General features: G+C 39.2%; 1 protein-coding gene and 1 long non-coding RNA gene across 3 annotated transcripts in view; one reads left to right on the top strand and one right to left on the bottom strand.

Annotated features, from left to right (window-relative positions):
* The window catches only part of LOC130678427 (RNA-binding protein 27), a 29,075-nt gene extending 12,243 nt beyond the window's left edge, over positions 1–16,832 (top strand). Inside the window, exons 5-9 of one of the 2 annotated variants that reach the window (XM_057485604.1) lie at positions 13,395–13,756; positions 13,822–14,070; positions 14,178–15,625; positions 15,712–15,969; positions 16,158–16,832. In XM_057485604.1, coding sequence (XP_057341587.1) covers positions 13,395–13,756; positions 13,822–14,070; positions 14,178–15,625; positions 15,712–15,969; positions 16,158–16,238 — 2,398 coding nt within the window. In that variant the 3' untranslated portion in view covers positions 16,239–16,832. Of the gene's footprint in view, positions 1–13,394; positions 13,757–13,821; positions 14,071–14,177; positions 15,626–15,711; positions 15,970–16,059 lie in introns of both variants that reach the window. The other variant, XM_057485605.1, reaches the window with a different exon arrangement.
* Positions 1,120–12,956, bottom strand: LOC130678443 (uncharacterized). The gene is made up of 3 exons (XR_008991828.1): positions 12,404–12,956; positions 12,160–12,303; positions 1,120–1,342 (listed from the first exon to the last, which is right to left on the bottom strand). It is a non-coding gene; the product is annotated as an uncharacterized LOC130678443 (long non-coding RNA).
* Positions 16,833–17,734: the final 902 nt, after the last annotated feature.

Here is a 17,734-nt window from a genome sequence, read left to right as displayed (position 1 = left end):
ACTTTTCGACGAAAGTGTGCGCGCGTGCATCACCGATTTGAACGCTGATTTTTTTTTGAAAGTAGGTTAGAAAAAGAGAAGATCCTGAAAATTTCAGCTAGATGCAATCAAATCCAGCCGCTGGAGAATTTTTTGAAATTTGAAATAAGTCGATTTTTTAGTTATTTTCAAAAATTCATACCTCAGCTCCTATATAACTTAGAGCTTCAATCGAGACGGCATTTTTCTCTGTCAACATTATATTTTCAAGAAAAAAATACCTCACTGATTTAAACTTAATTCCGGCGTAGCTGTGGGCTTCTAACTGAGCCACTGTTTGAATCATTTTTTTCCGATTTTTATAATGCTCTGAAATCACCAATTTTTTGAGTAGAGAGATGATCAAGAACTCAAATTTTTCGTTGAAGTATGTTCTATTGATTTCTACCTTATTTTTTTCTAATTGCTGCTATGTCTTTGAAATACAGCCACATAAAGCCGATCGATTTCGTAAAAATCGCTGTTTTTAGATACTCACATCATTTTTCTATCAGTTTGGAATTTTTCAAAAATTTCAGAGATTACACATCATTCTATTCCCAAATAGCCCTGAAAATTTCAACTTTGGTTTTGACCAGGCTTAGGAGCTGTGAATTTTTTAAATTGTCGAATTTCCAACTTTATATGATGTTTTTCAGACTTTTATCATCAGTTTTATAATATTGCGGTATCAATTGATACTTTTTTGTAATCTCACAGTGAATAAAGAGGCTAAATGGTTTCGTTCTAAGTAAAAATAAGTAATCAAGACGTCTGATCTTTTTTTGCGACTTTTATTAGTTGATTTTAACTTACTTAAATTTTATTGCAGTGTAACAGTTTTAAAATCCAAACATCTCAATTCAAGTGGGTATATTTAATTTTGTTTTTTTGACACAGTATAAATAATATGACATCAGTAACAAGAATAACATTAATTATGATCATAATATTCTCTACAGTTATTGGACGTTCGAATTGTTATTAAGCTTTTTATTTCAAACGTTGGTACTGACTTTAAGTATGACACTTCAATATATCACATTCAAATTTTAATCTCAGATTATTTTATTAGTCGATTTCAATGAAAGCATTTGTCCTTATGGTAAAACTTTCAAAGAATAATGCCATAATTTATCATAATTCATCGAATAGGTTCCAACAATACCATTGGTCCAAATATTTAACGTATGTATACGTATCTTGAAACAACTTTTAAACCAAAACCCATAGTGCATCATCATCAAAGATTTTTCTGAAGCTCATTCAGTTAGCTCCAATTTTTCGCATTAAACTTAAAAATTTGACGATTTTTAACTTCCAGCTAAGAAAATTGTTAATTTTTAAAAATTCGGGAAGTTATTGGTTTCACCCCGATTTTCGAAAATCGAGTTTACATGAGATGTCGACGTTTTGAGGTCCTAGGAAGCTATTCTGACTATTTTCAGAAGGATGTCCGAGTGTCTGTATGTATGTATGTATGTATGTTTTTTGTTTTAACTTCCCGCTGAGAAAATCGACGATTTTCAAAAAATTCGGGGTTATTGGTTTCACCCCGATTTTCAAAAACCGGGTTTTCATCATATGTCGACATTTGAAGGTGCTAGGATGCTATTCTGACATTTTCAGAGCGATGTCTGTATGTATGTATGTATGTGTGTGTGTGTGTGTGTGTGTGTGTGTGTGTGTGTGTGGATGTAAACCTCTCATATCTTTTTGGTGAATGAACCGATTTAGATGGTTCTTGCGGCATTCGAAAGGTATCTTCTGAACTTAGATTTTCAAAAAAAATTTAGACCATTTAGTCAAATAAACTCTGAGATATTTAAGAAATACGAAAAAAAAAAATTTTTTTTTTCGTTTTTTTTTTGATATTGTGAAAACTGTTGGATCGATCAATTCCTAAATCCAATCAGCTCTAGAACTCGATAAAAGCTTTCGATTGCTACCAAGAACGTCTCAATCAGATAATCCATTCAAAAGATATCGTTGACGAAAGAAACAGTACAAAACGGTTTGTTGCAAATATCGTCGAAACGACTGAACCAATCATTCCCAAAATTTTATCAGCTCTAGACCTCAATAAAACGCGCCGATTGCCACCTCAACCGTCTTAATCGGATAATACGTTCGAGAGAAATCGTCGACGAAAGATTGAAAAAAAATCGTTTTTTTTTCGTTTTTCGTGAATATTTCGGAAACTATCGAATCGATCAATTCAAAAATCTAATCAGCTCTAGAACTCGATAAAAGCTTTCGATTGCCACCTCAACCGTCTCAATCGGTTAATTCGTTCGCGGGATATCGTGGGGAAAGAATTGGTAAAAAACGGTTTATTTGAAAACAATGGAATATAAACGTATTTTCGAGCTCGAAGAGCTTGAAAACGTATTCACAACAATGTTTACGAGCTCAAGGAACTCGAAAACAGCGGGAAGTTTTAGGGCTGGCCCGCAGGGTCAACCGATAGACAGTTTTTTTTTTTTTTTTTAGGGTGAGGAGGAAAAATCTTCAAAAGACACCGACGGGTGTAAGTTGAAGATGACGGTCGGTAGTGTGAGATTTTTACTCACTAAAAAACCTCCTCTTCTCGTTCCCTGCGTAGAGCGGGGAAGACTGGGTCGGAACCGCTAGTAGCATTACTTCAACCTAGTCCTTGTTGCATCACTTGATGCCTGCTCGTGTTTTACTGGTCCCTCTCGGCGTTCTTTGTTTTTAGGAGGCGCTGCGCATAGGCAGCGATTTTGGTCCAGTTCTCTTCGCTTTTCAGCATGATCTTTATAAGGCAATCCGGGTGAAGGGCCTTTCCTTGCATCGTTTCTGTTTTACTTTTGATGTTTTCCCAGCGTACACACTCGAAAAAGCTGTGCTCGACATCGTCGGTTTTATCTGGGTAGTATCTGCACGATGGAGAGTTGTGCAGGCCCATCCTGAAGAGGTATGCATTGAACGAGCCGTGTCCCGTCAGCATCTGCGTCAGAAAAAAGTCTGTTTCACCATGTTTTCGGGCGAGCCAGGCCTTGATATTTGGGATCAGGCGTGCTGTCCATCTGCCCCTATCAGACGTCTGCCATCTATCTTGCCATTCCCTCAGAGTATCTGCTCTGACATTGGTCCTCTCTACACGCAAGTTGTTGTTTCTATGTTTTAGGTCGAATAACATTGCTCTTTCTTTCGCTAATAGGTCTATAGGTGGGGCTCCTGCTATGACGAGCACTGCGGCTTCCGAGACGGTGCGGTAGGCACATGCCACTCTGAAGGCTCCTCGCCGCTGTACTGCTGCTATTTTCCTCCGGTAGGTCTTCTGCTTCAGCGTGTGCGCCCATATTTCCGCCCCATATAGCAGTACTGAATGGATCACCTCCAGGAGATCTTTTCTCTTTTTGGCGCGTGGGCCAATCGTATTGGCCATGATTCTTAAGAGGCTAGATACTGTTTTGCTAGCCTTCTCACACGTGCATTCCAGGTGTTCACGGAACGTCAATTTCGTGTCTAGCTTGACCCCTAGATAACGAGCTGACTTTGCTGATGTTAATGTCAGACCGTCGATGTTTATACCAAAAGGTTCAGGGAACCATCTTTGGCGTGTAAGTACTACCATCTCCGTTTTTTGTTTGGCTAGCTTTAATTGGTGTTTGTCTAGCCAGCTGGCTACGGCATTGATGGTGAATTCAACCAATATTTCAGCCTCTTCGACGCTGTCTGTTACAATAGTAGCCGCAATGTCATCTGCAAAGCCTGTGAGGCATACCTGTTGAGGAAGGGGGAACTCGAGCAGCTCATCATAGTTGGCATTCCATAGATCCGGTCCCAGGACCGAGCCCTGGGGTTTCCCGGCCGTCATCTCGTGTTTCTGTGTGCCCTCGGATGTTTCTACCATGAGAGTTCGCTCGTCTAGATAACTGTCTACCATGTCTAAATTTGAGGTTTCCACCTCGAACCTTTTTCCCAGGGCTTCAAGGATGTCTTCCCAGTTTGCGCTGTTGAAAGCATTCTTAACGTCTAGCGTTAGGAGAATGCAGGCTTTTCTAGACTTGAGATTTCCTGTCCATGCCTTCGTTGCGATTTCTACGACTTCTTGGATGGCACCTATTGTCGATCGGTCTTTCCGAAATCTGTGTTGGTTGTCAGCTAAGCCTCCAGAAGATTCGATGTTATTCCGGAGTCTCACTTGAATTAGCTTTTCTAGGAGTTTTCCCGCAATATCGAGCATACAGAGCGGTCTGTAAGAAGAAGCTGTTATAGGAAGACCCTTTCCTTTGTCCAGGAGGACAAGTCTTTGCCGCTTCCAAACAGAAGGAAACACCCCGTAACAAGGCATGCGTTATACGCGTTCAGCAGTATGTTGGGAAATTCCATAGCTATGGTCTTGATCACCTGTGTAGGAATCCCGCCAGGGCCGGGCGCTTTCCCTAGTTTTAGAGTCTTAGCTGCTTTCTGCATTTCTAGGACTGTGAATAGCGTGGCTTCGTTATTATTTTTCGGATTTTTTTTGTCCCTCGCCGGGTGTTTTGGGAAAAGTTCATCTACGATCTGGTTCATCGTGGTTCGGCTTTTTGGCGGCTCTGGTGAAGTTCTACCAAGTTTCTTTGCAACAATCTGATAGGCTTTGTCCCAGAGATCATTGTTGAGATCCTTGCAGATATCAGCCCACAACATGCCTTTGCTTTTCTTAATAGCTCTATTCAGTTCTTTTTTGGCGACTTTATACTCGCAAGAGTAGCGAGTTTGAGCAGGGGAGTGCCTGACAGCTCTTGTTGATCGGCGTCGAAGTTGGAGACACTTTTTCCTCATCTCTGCAATTTCTGGAGTCCACCAGTATGCCGGCCTGCGCGAGTCCTGAATTTTACGGCGTGGTATAGAGGCATCGCACGAGTTAGTAATGACCTCCATTGTTTTTGACACCATTTTTTCCGTCTCGCCACGAGTGGTTGGATGTGGGTAGGATTTTAAGATCGCCCACCCTTGCGTAAGAGATTCTCTTAAAGCATGCGCGTCTAGTTTTCTGGCATTCCAGCTCCGTTTTTTGCAGTCTCGGTGTTGTTCGAGGTTTCGAGTCTCTTCGATCCAGAAGGTGATGTGCTGGTGATCACTGCCACTGAAATCTTCGGAGACGTTCCAATTTTGGATCCTCCTTGCAATTTTTTGGGTTGCCAGTGTGATGTCAAGAACTGACTCTCGATAGCCTGGTCTCATGAAAGTTGACGTCACTCCGGTATTCATGACTATGAGGTCGAGCCGCGCTGCTAAATCCGTCACTTCATTCCCTCTGGTGTCTGAGTGATCTGAGCCCCATTCCGCGGACTTGGCGTTAAAATCACCGGCAACTATGACCTCGCTGTCAAATCCGCAAATAGTGTTCTCGATATCGGCGAATTTCTGGCGGAACACACTGATTCCTTCGTTAGGTGATAAGTAGACACTCATAATGTACGTCTTAGCGGTTTTTATCCAGGCATAACCATCCCCCCCGTCCACTGTCTGTGGAGACAACCTGCCGATTTGCTATCCAAATCGCCGCGGTGCTAGTGTTGTCTGTATACCATGATTTGTCAAGTGGATTTTGGTATTGCTCGCTAATGATGCAGACGTCTATTTTATCCTCGAAGACGCGATGGCTTAATAGATTCAAGTTTCCTTGTAGTATGCGAGTCATTTTTGGGCTTTGATAGCTTCGGCGAGAGCAGCTCGGTACACCTTGCATGCCCCTGTGCCAGAGATATGGTTCAGGATGTCATTGCCATTTCCTTCCGAGGAGCGAAGGAGACATCTCGGTACCTCTGCACAATCTGCGGCCTTATGTTCTTTACTAAAGCATTTGTGGCAGCATTTACTCCTGTCTGGCCCTTTGCAGGAGCGTGATTAATGTCCGTATCCAAGGCATTTGAAGCACCATGTATGTATGTATGTATGTATGTATGTATGTATGTATGTATGTTTTTTTTTTTTTTTTTTTTAGGAGGAGGAGGAAAAATCTTCAAAAGACACCGACGGGTGTGAGTTGAAGATGATGGTCGGTAGTGTGAGATTTTTACTCACTAAAAAACCTCCTCGCCGCAGCCTCGCCCATTCCGAGCGAGTGGCCGAGTCGGAACCGCTTTCGCATTGCATCAACTTAGCCCTTGTGGGGAGTGTATTCTCCTACATCTTGTTGTTTGGCTGTGAATCCATCAGCTAAACATTTCTAGTTGACTTCTTTTCAGCTTTAGTATCTCTTCGGCAAGAGTCGATAATGCATTCCAATTCTTTTCGGTTGCAACCATGTAGAGGATGACGTTATTCACTATCAGCTTTGTTCCGACTTGTTGCGCTGCTGCGTCTCTAAAGGCGTTCCAACGCTGGCATACGAAGAATGTGTGCTCCGAATCGTCTAGCTCATTATGACAATAGTTGCAAAAGGGATTTTTCCACTTCCGCATCTTCCACAAATACTCCATGAACACCCCGTGTCCTGTAAGAAATTGGGTTAGAAAGAACGTTAGTTCACCATGAGGTCGGTTTATCTATACTTCGATGCTTCGAATTAGTCGTTTCGTCCATTTTCCTGTGGCACTAACTTCGTTTCTTTCTTTCCACAACGCTAGTGTGATAGTTTTTTCTTGTCGCTTTATGGCAGCATCAAGCGTACCATTTCGGCGGTAGTTGTAAATTCTTTTCCTCTCAAGAGCCAGAAGGTCGATCGGAGAAATACCAACAACTATAAGAACGGCGCATTCGGAGACTGTTCTGTACGCACTCGCGATTCTCAGAGCAGCTCTGCGCTGGACAGTGGCTAGCTTCTTTCTGTAGGTCTCAATTAAGAGCGCGTCAGCCCATACTTCCGCTCCGTAGAGCATCGTGGATTGTAACACGCTCATTAGGACTTTCCTTTTGGAGTAACTTGGACCGCCGATGTTTGGAAGAAAGCGAGAGAGCTTAGTGTAGGTCTTCAGGCCTTTTTCCGCTGCTGCTGTAATGTGCTCCTTGAAAGTGAGCTTACTATCGATTATTATACCAAGGTATTTGACAGCCTGCTTGGAGGAGATGTTTATATCTTCCATAGAAAAGACTAGTGGCGTTTGGAACCATCTCTGCCTGGTTAAGACTACCAGTTCCGTCTTTTGCACTGCTAACTGAAGTGAATGATCCGAGAGCCATCTCTTAATCCTCTCCATGGTCACTGTAAGCTTTCTCAGCGCTTGCGCTTGACTTGTTGCCCAGATCAAGGCTGCGATATCGTCCGCGAACCCAACCAGCCAGGTTTCTTCAGGTAGTATGAGTCTCAGAAGGCCGTTGTAAACCACGTTCCATAGGTCGGGGCCAATCGTGGATCCTTGGGCTACACCTGCAGAAATGTCTGTTGTATCATTTCCTTCTAGCGTGAGATACAAAAGTTTCCTTTCATAGAGATAATCACTAAGAATTCGGAGTATTTATCGCGGAATATCTGGAATGGACTCCAACGCTTCGAGTATGTCAGTCCACCTTAGCGAGTTAAAGGCGTTTTTGACATCAAGTGCTGCTAGGATACACACTTTTTTCGACCACCGCCCACCTTGCCAGGCCTCACTTACACGGTCCGTAACTTCCCTGATTGCATCGATAGTTGAGTGGCCTTTAACAAACCCATGTTGATTAGGCGCATGGCCACCACTCGTTATTATGGCTGTCCTGAGTCGCGCTCTTATGAGTTTTTCAAGGGTCTTGCCGAGTACGTCGATCATACATAGCGGTCTATACGACGCCGATGTTTTAGGCAATGGCTTGTCTTTGTCCAGTAAGACTAGGCGTTGCACCTTCCAATAACGACTAAAGACCTTCGTCTTTAAGCAAGCATTCAAGACATTCAACAGGACGTCTGGGTGTTCAATCGCTATCGCTTTCACGACGACTACAGGGATTCTGTCCGGGCCAGGAGCTTTGTTGCTCAGCATAGAGCTAACTGCACTCAAAAGTTCCTCTTCGGTGAATAGTGGGATGTTTTCTTCTACGGGGTACATCTCAGGCTTTCTAAACGGGTGTTCAGGGAATAGATCACTCACGATCTTTTTCATGACACTTCGTTCCTGCGGGGGGATTGGTCCAATCCTTCTAAATCGCTTCATTACGATTTGGTAAACTTTTCCCCAGACGTCATTGTCAAGGTCGTTGCACAGCTCCTTCCAACATTCGCGCTTTCTGGCCTTAATAGCGGTGTTTAGGGCTTTCTTTGCCTGTTTATATTCTGTGTCTTCCGGAAGATTCATGAAAGGGCAAGCGTGCCAATGGGCTCGCATAGATTTCCTTCGGGCTTTGAGACAGTCGTGTCTTAAAACTGAGATTTCGTCAGTCCACCAATATGCGGCTTTGCGCCTTGTGTTAGTACGTTTTCGGGGCATAGCTTTGTTGCAAGCTTTGATAATTAGCCCTACAGTTTTGTAGACAACGGCTTCAACCCCCTGTCTAGGTGTCACCGTGCCAGCCAGCTTCGCGACCTCTTCTTTATGGGTAGAGAGGACCCATGATAGTATCACCTTATCAAGCTTCCTCGAGTTCCAGCCCGTGTGGCTTACTTCGGTTTCTTTCTGCTGATTATTGGGCGCGGTTTCTATGCAAAACTGGATGTACTGATGGTCACTTCCATTGTAGACTTCCAGCACTTGCCACTCACGAATAAGACGTGAAGTGCCTGAGGTTGCCAGTGTGATGTCCATTATCGACTCTCTACATCCTGCTCTTCTAAATGTAGTACTCAATCCGTCGTTTTGGATAATCAGGTTGAGACTGGATGCCATGTCAGCAAGAACTCTGCCTCTTCTGTCACTCCAGTTCATTTCCCATTCTTCCGACTTTGCATTGAAATCTCCTGCGAGAATGAGTTCGCCCTGTAGGTCTCTAACGAAGGTCTCTAGGATCGAGATCTTATCGCTAAAGTCCTCAAAACTAGTGTTTGGCGAGTAATAGCAGCTTATTAGGGTCCAGTAAGGGGTCTTTGCCTACACGAAGCCGTCTTCGGCCCCTTGCTCTATAATTTGGAGCAAATTCGGAGTAACGATCCAGATCGCTGCGCTGCCAGAGAGATCGAAGAGCCAATGGTCGTCCTTTGCATTATTATATTGCTCGGATATGAGGCAAATATTTACGGCGAATTCTCGAACATATTGATAGAGAAGTTGGTGCGTCGTCCATCTTCTTCCTAAGTTGGTTTGCAGAATACGCGTCATTTCTTCTTAGCTGAGATCCTCTCGAGTTCAGCGATGAACCTTGCACACCTTTTTGAGCCGACTGAATGGTCTGAGGGGGGCTTTTCAGGGAGTTCGGAGCAGATTATGCATCGAGGGGCCGATCTGAAATCTGCTGCTTTGTGATCAGGTGCGCTACACTTGTAGCACAGTTTACTTCTGTCTGACCCGCTACATGTCTTAGCCACATGGCCAAAATCAAGGCATTTAAAACAACGCGTGAGTTTGGCTAAGCTTTTAACCCTGCAATTCACCCACCCTACTTTTATGCGGGCCTGCTCTGTGAGTTTGTTTGCACTAGCTTCATCTAGCACCATATAGGCAGTTCGCTGTGCTCTGCGTGAGGGGCGTGAAAGCCGAACGCTAACCAAGGAGAGGGATTCTCCAAGATCCTTCTTGAGGGCATCTCTGACCTCGTCGACTGTCGTAACATCATTTAGGTCATGGATCTCCAAAGTGGCCTTAGGAGTAAGGTTGACCACCGTGCTTGATGTACCGATAACTCTTCTGACAGACTCACCGAAAGCGGCATGATTCTTGGATTCTTTGCCCAGCTCAAGAAGTATGTCGCCGTTACGAGTTTGTCTGATTGATCGAATGTCAGTTTCTGTGACTGCCGGATCAACTCCAGAGCGGACGCCTTTGAGGAGATCGGCATATGACCTACCCTCAGCTGGCTTAATCAGAAGCGCTGACAGGTAGGTTTCTTTTTTTTTTGTCTTTCGGTGCTGGGGAGCAAACGTTTGGTCCTGAGTGTTACCGTCAAGTCCAGTGGTGCTGCGAGTAACGGTAGAAGCGCCTGGTTGGTTAGCCGTAACGTTTCCTTTCTTCTGTTTTGTGGGCCTAAGAGTTTCACTTCCGAAAGAGCCAGGAGTAATCGGTGACCTGTGCTTGCGCTTGCTAGCTGGGTCCACCTTCGGGGTTTTCGCTCCGTCACCCGCCTTTTGGTTCATAGTTGGAGGCAAGGGCACTTCTTGAGTATAGGCAGTTCTAGCCTCCGCATCCGCTGCCTTCCAGATTTTCCGCTGAGTTCTGACATCCTCCAGAGCGTCATCCATCGTGTCCACAAGATCTGACACTTTAGCAGACAAGTTTTTCCTCTCACGGCAATACTTCTTTAACTCTAGCAGTGCCTTATGTAAAGTGTCAAGGTGGGAGTCTTCTTCTTTTATAGCTTTGTCACGCAGCGCTTGTGCTGGGCAGCTCTTTTTGCTGGACTTGTGCACTACTTTCCACATACCTACTCTGTGTTGAGTCACCATATCAGTAAGTGCATCGGTCTCCATTGTATCGGATGTGACACTGCTCGTCTCTTGTGTTCCAGTAGTATAAATGGCCTGGTTCTCTACCGTTGAATTAACCCTTCAGCACTCGCGTTAGAGCAACGTAAAACATTACCCGCGTGATGAGAGAAAGTCTCACGCTTCAGCGCACCGTAAATTTTAAGTTAAATACAATAAAAATATTATGCACTTTCCTAGTTATGACGTAATTATAATTTATTTGAATATTTCGCTTATTTTTATTTTTAAATTTTCTATAATGTACTTGTTTTTTAACTTTTTAATTTTATGAGTAATGACAGATGTAACGGCTAAAAAAAATGGCGGTGATTGCCGAAAAGATTCGGAACTGTCCGAACTGAGCCGAACCGTATAAATTTTTACGCCTTACTTTACTCGCGTGATGAGAAAAAGTCTCATGGCTTTTTCAAATAAATCTTTTAAAAATATTTTTTTTGTTCGAAATAATTTTCAAATTTCAAAATCATAAAAAGCATGAAATTTTATTAAGATAAAAAAAATTTCACTAGGTCATTTCATTTGAAATTACTTTGAAAAAAATATTCGAAGTCAAGTGTGAGAAAAAAACTCATAGCGCGGGTGCTGAAGGGTTAAGTGATTGTTGGCTTCCCCCACAATCCGTGAAGCCTACGTTGGCCACCGGGGCTTGCACCCGATCGGAACCAACGGCGGAGATAGCTAGTGCTGGCGTGTCCGCGTGGGGTATATTGTTTTGATTACCACTCATTTCATCTTTCAAGTTTTTTGGTCGTTTTGTAGAGTTGTCCTTCCTCTTCGCACCTCTTTTGGTCCGCTCGAAGAGCTCGAAAAAGTCTTCACAACAATATTTCCGAGCTTAAGAAGCTTGAAAACAGCGGGAAGTTTTGGGACTGGCCTGTAGGGTCAACCGATAGACCGATTTTTTTGTTTTATTGCCTTGGTAATTTTTAAGAATATCAAAAAAAAACTTATTTTGTTATTAACTTTTGTTTAAAAGGTTAAAATAATCATATAATTAGAAAACTACTTCCATTTCACCTGCCGAACGGCCTTTTTTTATATGAAAAAAGTTATTGAGTTATATCAAATACTACAGAGTTAGTTCAAACGACTCGGTTCCTTCCTTCAAGAAATTTTTACTTGGAGCAAAAAATACTGTCGAATGTAGAGGGCGGTAGACTCAATCGCTTCACGCGCTTGGCTGTATCCAATCGCACGGAGTACTTGAGCCAAAGGATTCTGGTTTGACGTCAGGAATCTTTTTACAGTGTAGGAAAATATTTCGACTGTTTCCAGAATGATGTCCGAGTGCGTGTGCGAGTGAGTGTTTGGGTGTGTAACTTTTGACTTTTTATAGCTTTTTAATGAATTAATCGATTTAGATAGTTCTTGCAGCAATCGACAGAGCTTGTCAGCCGTCAACTTTCCTGTTAATTTCAGATCATTCTATCAATTAAACCCTGCGAAAATTAAAAAGTACGATTAACAAAAAAAATTATAATTTTCTTGGAATCTGTTGAATACGAATTGAATCGATACCAAAATCTAATCAGCTCCAGAGCTTGACGTAATGCGTCAATTGCCGCAAGTATCATCTTAATCGGTTAATTCGCTTGAGAGATATCATTTATAAAAGAATTTGAAAAATAACAACTCACCTTAATTTTCCCGGATCGCAAATACTATTATTGACTAATTGTGTCAAAAATTTCACTAAATTATCATCTTTAACAGTCTCTTGTAATCATCGCATAGTCCATTGTAATCAGGTCGATGGTTTAGGAAATTCCGTCCACAAAACGCTAAAAAAATTATCATTATCGGAATTTTCCTTGGGTATTTCATATTTCGATGTTATGGTCTAATTCTAAACTTCTTTTACTCTTCATTTCAATTACTTACATTTATATCTGCCCGAATAAATACGCCTCGATAACAACAATCGTAAACAAAAATGAAAGAGTTACTTGTTTTTTTGAATTATTTTTGATTTTTTAAATTTTTATAGTGCAAGGTAAGACAACTTCGAGCTCGAAAAACCCGATGTATAAAGAGTATTTTTGAGCACGAAGAGATTTAAAGTGTATTCACAATAATGTTTTCGGACTCGAAACAGCGGGATATTTTTGGAGCTGATCTACAGGATCAACCGTTCTCTAGATTTTTTTTTTGTGGATTGTTATTTCACAATTTAATTGAAAAATTGAATTCATAAATAACATTTTGATGCACTAACAATTCTACTCGGTGAATTACACAGGACCACAAAAAAAAGCTCTATACCTTGGATCGGACCCACCTGAGGCCATGTCTTTGGATGCGTTGAATCCGTATAATAATAATTATTATATAATGGTATTTTATTGCTAATAACTTCAGCTATTTCAGTTCAAATTTTGATTCTTTGCATTAACTCGCTGAATGTGTTGAAAAAATAATGAAAACATTTGTAAATTTTTTGTTGAGAAATTATTTGTTTGATTGTTTAAATTAATATTTTTTTCAAAGCCATTAATATTAAAATCAATTTTTTTTTTTTATGATACACTATTTAAATAGTTTCTAGTTAAATTTCACGTAAAAATATTAAAAATTGCCTAATATCGAAATTATAAGTAAGTTTTTTATTCGTTTTAATTTTTCGAAATTGTAATATATAATGTTTTTTTTATTCTAACACATATATAATTTCATTTTCAAGAATTAAAAAATGTACTTAATATTTTTTTTTTGCTTGAAAAAATCAGTAATTACATTGTAGTAACTGTTTCAAGTTTTTCCGGGTACAATTCATCTATTATTTTGCGCATATCTGATGTAGAAAGTGTTTAGTTAAAGTGTTGAAATCGAGAATGGAAAAGTAATTCAAATTTTTTATTTTGTTTTGTACTAGACGAAGCCGAAGTCGTAGTTCATCGTCATTACGAATAAGGATGCGTGAAATTGTCGATAGCCGCGATCACAGACTGCGATTTCGCAATAGATCACCCACACCATTACGTTCAAGATCACGATCTAAATCAACTGAGAAAAAAAATTTAGACAGGATAGAAAGATTAGTTGATATGAGCAGATTAGAACGCATTGATAATAGCCCAGCTGGTACACCAACACAAGATAGTAACCATGGGGATATCGATATGAGATTGTCTACCACAAGTCAATCAATTCAGAGTGTTGTTGCCGTAACATCTAATATTTCTAACAATCAGACTGGAGGATTTTCCCTTAAACGACGCTGCCGCGATTTTGATGGTTATTATATGCTATTAATATAGAAACTTTAAATACAAAATAAATACAAATTTTTTTCAATTTAGAGAAAGGATATTGCATGCGTGGAGATCTCTGCCCTTATGATCATGGGACTGATCCTGTTGTGCTTGAAGATGTGGCGCTTAGTCGAGTCTTGACTTTCGGACCTCATGGTGCTCAAGCTCCAGGTACTGATACAGTCGCTCCAATACCAGAATCATCTTTAGGACAAAATGGTACTGTACAGCCACCTCATGTTCCGCTAGCTAGCTTACCACCTCCTCATTTGCGAAATCAGCCCCACTCTAATATGGGTATGTAAAGTATAAATAATTAACTTCAAGGTTTTCATTATGTTTTACCTATCATTTTTTTTTTTTTTTTAAGTCAATAAACATGTATTATGTCAAATTATTTTTAGAATACAATCCAGATGCTCCAAGTATGGAACCAAGAATACCATGGAGTCGACATCAACCAAATGTTGGAATTTACGGCCGTGGCGAACGTGAGTTAATACGAGTTCCCGTAATTCCACACATACATCCACCGGAGACGACTCATTTACAAACAACTAATTCACTCAAGCGAAAACAAACTTTTGATTTCAACCGACTTGGTCCTAAGCAACGTGTAAATCATAATTCTGCTAATTGTTCTTTAGAACTCAAGAAGGTTCCTCGTGCTTTGAACAATATTACGCAATTAAATAATCATTTTTCCAAATTCGGTAAAATTGTAAATATTCAAGTGAATTTCGGTGGAGACTCTGAATCTGCTCTTGTAACATTTCAATTGCCATCTGAAGCAAAGGCTGCATATCGAAGTACTGAAGCAGTGTTAAATAATAGATTTATTAAAGTTTTTTGGCATAACAATGCTAATAGTAATACTGCATGTAGTGCTATCGAAAATGTTCCACCTGGATGTCGTCCATCTGTTAAAGAAAGACTCGGTGCTGCTGTACCTTTATCGATTAAACTAGAAGAAAATGAATATGTTCCTACCCGTCGATCCAATGATGATCATCATGAACAAGAAGAAGGAGAAGGGACGCAGCAACAACATCAACAACCAAAACAACAACAACAACAACAACAACAACAACAACAACAACAACAACAACAGCAACAACAACAAGAACAACAACAACAACAACAACAACAACAGCAACAATTACAACAAAAACAAATAATGTCAAATCATCTAGTTCCTTCTCAACAAGCTAAACCAATCATTTTTACCCGGGAAGAAAAAGTCAATGCTATTAAAAAAACACAGGAAATATTGGCTGTTAAAGAAACACTAAAAAAAAAACAAGAGGAAAAACGTAAAGAAGCAATGAAAATAACTGCCGACCTTCGAAAACGAAAACAAGAACTTTTGGATAAAAATTTAATGGAAATTCGTACTTTAATTGAAAAAGCAGAAAAAAATCCAGAACAGAAAGATGCAATAATGGCAACAATTAAAATCATACAACAATCGATTGATCAACTACGTAAAGATCTTGCGGTTAATGGACAATCTGGAGTAAAAAAGTCATTAGTAAAATCTCGAGAACAAACACAGAAAGAAATACTCGATGCTGAATTGGATCTTATGACGGCCCATCAGGAAGGTCAAGATGCGGGTGAATTGCAAAAAAGGCTGAATGAATTAAGAGCTCAAGCTGCGGCATTAGGTATAACTACGAGTAAAACTGCGAGTAAAAATGTGAAACCAACTCGAATAATTCGTGGTGGTCATACATTAACATATCGTGGTCGAAGCAATTATATGCATGTTTCTGTAGATCATCGACCAACAAGTCTTCTGGTATCGGGATACGAAACAGAAGAAAAAATGGAAGTCCTTACTCACTTTCAGGTAAACTAACCTTTATGTTAATAATTTTTTTCAAATGTTGTCAATACAGACAGTTATAAAAATGTAAATTTTTTTTAAAATTATAGCAATTTGGCAATATAATTAATCAGTTAGTTGACGATGCAACACCTTCTATTGTACTCAACTTTAAGTCAAGAAAAGAAGCTGAGGTTGCAATGTTGAAAGGTCGTACATTTCAGGACAGGTTGCTTTCTGTTACATGGATTTCAACACATCATTTACACCGTGGTGGCTTGGGAGCGGGGATAAATCCTAATTCTCATTCAGTTGTTTCTGTATGTTCAGATCAAGTACAAATTCCCGATGAAGAAGTAGATGGAGAGGTAATAAATATGTCCTAAACTTCACAAGTAACAAGATTTTAAATATTCGTATTATAAATTACATTTTAATCAAATAACTTTTATTTGTAGTAAATCTTAATCTCATTTCATTAAGACTTCATTAATATCTGAACGGATAAATAAAATCTGTCGAAAGTAGTGTTTAAAAAATAATTCAATACTTTTAGAGTGCCGCTGAAATAATGTTATTAGAAGAAAATGAAGAAGAGGAAGAAGAAGATGGAGAGTCTAGAAGTTGGCGACGATAGCAGCACTCTAATCGATTGTGACGCTTTAAAACAAGTTACTTATAGATTTACTGTGCTTATGAGAGAGCATGTATTTACTTCTTACGTCATCATTGTAACATTGAATGAACGTATATCAGAATTTACGCTCCTTAACTTTTCATAAGGATTCGTGTGTGATAGGTTGGAATAAACGTTATGGTAATTGTTACATTAAATGTATTTAACGTTGTAATGGTAGCCTAAAATTCTATATATAACAAAACTTGAGCATTGCAAAGAGAATAAATATACTGTGAATGTTTGAAAAAAGTCAATGAAAAAATGAATATCGGAAAAAAAGAAAATAATCTTCTTGATTCTCCAATAAAATCACTATGTTTTGTATAAGATTAATACAAATTATTGTTCCATTTTTATCAAAATCCTGTCGTGAAATTTCCAAGAATTGATTTAATAATAATATATTTTGCAACTAATAACAAAGTTATTCCAGGTATCCACGTCCGTTTTTACTCTAGCTGAAATATGTTATTCTACATGAACGTTTTAATTTACTAGACTGTTCCTATCTATGAGTCTAATAATAAATAAAGTCACAACTCATTGCATTATTGTAAAATCATTCAATAAACGATCATAATTTTATGATAATTTTAAGACTTGCGACTTTATTTATTATTAACTTTTAAGAGATACACATTTCTTTCGGCACAGACACATTTTTTACAAGCTTGAAGTCGCTATTTTTTTTTAATTCCCAGCATTTGTCCAAAAATGGACCAAACGAAAACTTTTTTTTTTTTTTTTTTTCATTTTCTTCATTTTTGAATGTAGTTTTCAGAAAAAAATACAAAGACATTATTCAGAACGTCCTATTTTTTCACCATTTAAATTTATTGTTTTTATTTTTTTTTCCAAATTTAAAAGTTCTCTGAGCACTCTTAAAAATTTTTAGCATGGTGTTATGAGGAATAAGGCTAGTTCAAAAAAAAGTTTTTTTTCAGTTGGAAAAAAAAATATAAATCGAAAAAACAACTCTGAAAAAATTTGAGGGTTTGCAGAAAATGTCAAAGTTTTATATAAAAAAACAAAATCAAAAATGGTAAACATCCAAAAATTTTTGCTTTTTTCCAAAAATTTAAAAAAAAAACGATGAAGATGGGTTGCAATAATTTTTTTGTATTTTTTTTCGAAAAGTACATTTGAAACATGAATTTTGATGAAAAAAACGTTCCAATCAGTCGAATTTTGAAAAAGTTATAGCTATTTAAAATGAAAAAAGCCATTTTTTTCTAAAATTTATAACTTTTTTTTTGGTTGGATGAAGAAATTTTAAAAAATTGTGAGAAACTATTTTGATGAGGTAGAAAAAGAGAAAAAATTTTCAGCCTAATCTGAAGGGGTTGGGTTCAAAAGTGGTCGATTTTGCGTGGAATGCCCCATATATATTAGGCTGGTCCGTTTGGAACAACTAAATTTTTTTCACTCCCACTTAAAAATATTGTTGTAAACAT

The sequence above is a fragment of the Microplitis mediator genome, chromosome 2 (assembly GCF_029852145.1).
Source record: "Microplitis mediator isolate UGA2020A chromosome 2, iyMicMedi2.1, whole genome shotgun sequence".
Classification (NCBI taxonomy): domain Eukaryota; kingdom Metazoa; phylum Arthropoda; class Insecta; order Hymenoptera; family Braconidae; genus Microplitis; species Microplitis mediator.
The sequence above is the reverse complement of the archived record's forward strand: the minus strand, read 5'-3'. Positions and strand labels throughout refer to the sequence as shown.